The following is a 3,625-nucleotide window of genomic DNA, read 5'->3' as shown; positions in this document are numbered from 1 at the left end:
AGATTGCTGGAAGGGGGAAAATATACAAAAGGAGCCCTCTGATGAACACACACTTTGATAATTTCTTAAGAGAGTTTCCAGGCCACAGTGCTGAAGTGGAACCAGGTAGATTTGAAGTTGAGGAAAAGGAGCTGAGATCCCAGACTGGCCAGGAAGTGTGGAGACCACAGAGCAGACAGTGGATAGCAGAACACTGTTCAGAGAGTGAGCCCCGCAGATGGCCGGAGAGAGACCCAGCCTTGGTAGAGTGCGGATCAGTGTGTGGGAACCCGGGAAAGCTGTACACGAGAACACATCCTACTACAGGGGGCTTGCCTTAAAATCTAAAATTACCCTAAATTTTAAACATATTTACTTACAAATTTTAAAATATACAGAAAGGCACCATGATAAAGATAAAGGAAAGGTGGATTTGCAATATTAAAATATAAAAAGTGTATTTCTGAACAAATGATAATACTGATGATGGGGGACAAGTTTATTCCATCATGGCAAATGATTTAAGAGAAGAACATTCCAAATGCTTATGGCCCTAATGAGGAAGCTTCAATCACGAATATAAATAGAGTTATCTCATTACCAGGGTGATGGCGTGAGAAACTTCAAGCTTTCCAAAGAAACAATCTCATCTGGCAAAAATCTTAAAAACCCAACCTGTAATAGGATAAGGCAAATTATCCTAAGAACACACAGTAAATGAAATCTATTGATTGATATAATGTGCTCCTATTGACTGAAGGGTTATGACCCCCCACAAAGCGTATGTTGGAATCTCAACTCCATCGTGACGGTGGCAGGAGGTGGGGCCTTTGGTCTCCTTTGAAAGGTGTTGAGGCTCCGTCTCATGAGTGGAATCAGTGTCCTGATAAAATACCCCAGAGAGCTCCCTCTTTCCTTCCACCAGGTGTGGTCACAGTAGGAAGGTGGACATCTATAAATAAAGAATTGGGACATCACCAGATACCAATCTTTAAGGCATCTTTATCTTGAACTTCCAAGCCTTGAAAATTGGGACAAATGCATTTATGTTATTTCTGAGCCACCAGTCCGTGATATTCTCTTACAGCAACTCAAACAGTCTTAGCAAGTGCAGTGAGGATCACAATACTTGAGAGAAGAGCATTACCCTCTTCTTTACATCTCAGGATCACAGAAGCTTGACCTTGGGCTGAACTCACAAGAAGGTGGTGCTTCCCTCTCCCCCAGATCTCAGTTGAGGTCATGGTGTCAGATCTTTATGTTGGAGACTAAATTCCAGCCTGTGATTTGATGGATGCCTTTCTCCTCCTAGCCTCACTTACGAGACGTAGTTTCCATGCCATGTGTTATAGGCCGAAAACAAGTGGACCCCGATTATTCTCACACCAGCTCACTTGTAGGGCAGAGGTTCTGGGGAGCTTCCTGGGAGAGGCACAATGAGATCATAGGAGTACACCACACCCACGCAGTTTTCTGTACTTAAAGCAGGAATGTCCCTCTGAGATACTTGAACCCTTTCTTCTGCACCAAGGTAGAGTCTGGTATATTTTTATAGTGATAGAGGCAGGGCATAAAAACAGTGATACAAAGCTCTCTCTAAGGGGTGTGACTTGATTTGCAGTCAAATGAGAATAATTTCAACCCTAAAGTTTATATAAAATGTTAGCAGCTTTCCTGGTAAGTAGCTAATAGAAAGCTGACAGCTCCATGAAAGCAATGTAGGAAACAATAGTCCACTCATTATAACAGAGAGAATAAGAAAATCTATAATTTAAGAATAACCAGCTGGGCACTGTGGCACTGCCTGGAGTTCCATTACTTGGGAGTTTGAGGTGAGAGGATCACTTGAGCCCAGGATTTCAATCCCAGCCTGGAAACATAGCTAGACTTAATTTCTTGAAAAAGAAAAATCAGTAACATTTTGGGGTCAGAGCAATCCTCAAAAATGGACCCCGGAAAGAAGTCCAAATTTAATTCCATCAGATTGTTGATCAATTTATATTACAAAACAGTGTCACCATGCCATAAATGAGCACAGTGTAAAATCTAGATGGTTTGTTAAGAGACACAAAAGGTCAAGCAGAAAAATCAGGTAATTAGGCTGTCAAAAGCAACATTGCCAAATAACAGCGTTTCCGTGGAAACTGCGTGTACATCCAGGACTGCACCTGTGAATGATGACATCATACCCTTCACAGTGTCCAGGAAAGAGACATCTCTCAGACAATCCAAGGACTTCAGAAATATATAAGGGGAAATACAGCGTGCAAATATGTAAAAATGAAATAAGATGATGACTGCTAAATGATTATCAAGGCAAATCACATAATATGAAACTATATTTTCCTGAATGATAGGATTACTACCAATCTCCCCCAGGACACTCTCATCTACTCTGTGCACAGCCTTCTCATCAGGCGTCCCACCCCAGACCTTGCTATGTAGCAGAAGACATGCAAATAAGACTCCCCTTTTGGGTGATGAAAAGCAGCCCAGCCCTGACCCTGCAGCTCTGGGAGAGGAGCCCCAACCCCAGGATTCCCAGCTGTCTCCACTCGGTGATTGGCACTGAACACAGGAGTCTCACCATGGAGTTTGTACTGAGCTGGGGTTTCCTTGTTGCTATTTTAAAAGGTGATTCATGGAGAACTAGAGATGTTGAGTGTGAGGGGACATGAGTGAGAGAAACAGTGGATGTGTGTGGCAGTTTCTGACCAGGGTGTCTCTGTGTTTGCAGGTGTCCAGTGTGAGGTGCAGCTGGTGGAGTCTGGGGGAGGCTTAGTCCAGCCTGGCGGGTCCCTGAGACTCTCCTGTGCTGCCTCTGGATTCACCTCCAGTGACTACCAGATGTACTGGGTGCGCCAGGCTTCTGGGAAAGGACCGGAGTGGGTTGGCTATATTGGAAGCAAATCTAACAGTTATGCGACAGCATACGCTGCGTCTGTGAAAGGCAGGTTCACCATCTCAAGAGATGATTCAAAGAACACACCGTATCTGCAAATGAACAGCCTGAAAACCGAGGACACGGCCCTGTATTACTGTGCTAGATACACAGTGAGGGGAGGTCAGTGTGAGCCCAGATACAAACCTCCCTACGGGGGCGCGCGGGGCCACCAGGGGGCGCTCGGAACCCACTGAGGACAGGACAGGTCCCAGGAGCAGGTGCAGGGGGAGGTTTCCTGTCTCAGACGCAGGATGCAGGTTTGTGTTTTCAGAACTCTGGAGTCTTACAGGTTATTATATTTTTATATTGTTATTTAATATGTATTTATTATCATTGACATTTATGTTTTTAAAATTTTAAACACTTCGTCTTATTTTTAAAAAATATGTACTTTCAAGGAATAATTATTCCTACTTATTTGTAGTTATTCTTCCACAGTTTTATTAACATCTGTTGCTATCAGCAACTGCATAGCTATAAGGACATAAATTTACATCTGTAGACATAGGTCTAAATACCACAAACCTATGCATAAATGTGTAGACATTTATATTTAACATTATAATAAATTAATTTTTAAAATATGTCCTAAACTATCAAACTTATTAATGAACTAAATATAAATTATTGGAGTAATCCATAATTGATTTCAATAATTTTATCTTGTTTGTATGAATTAATATCTATTTCTTTACTTAAACA

At 42.2% G+C, this 3,625-nt stretch overlaps 1 gene segment (V, D, J or C); it reads left to right on the top strand.

Moving 5' to 3' along the window:
• The first annotated feature begins 2,537 nt into the window (after nt 1-2,537).
• On the top strand, nt 2,538-3,117 carry LOC129012443 (immunoglobulin heavy variable 3-73-like). The segment is given in 2 exon segments: nt 2,538-2,613; nt 2,717-3,117. Coding segments are annotated over 2 exon segments (447 nt in total).
• Nucleotides 3,118-3,625: the final 508 nt, after the last annotated feature.

Source organism: Pongo pygmaeus, chromosome 15 (assembly GCF_028885625.2).
Source record: "Pongo pygmaeus isolate AG05252 chromosome 15, NHGRI_mPonPyg2-v2.0_pri, whole genome shotgun sequence".
Classification (NCBI taxonomy): Eukaryota; Metazoa; Chordata; class Mammalia; order Primates; family Hominidae; genus Pongo; species Pongo pygmaeus.
Note: the sequence above shows the minus strand (reverse complement) of the source record. Positions and strands in the feature narration are given on the sequence as shown.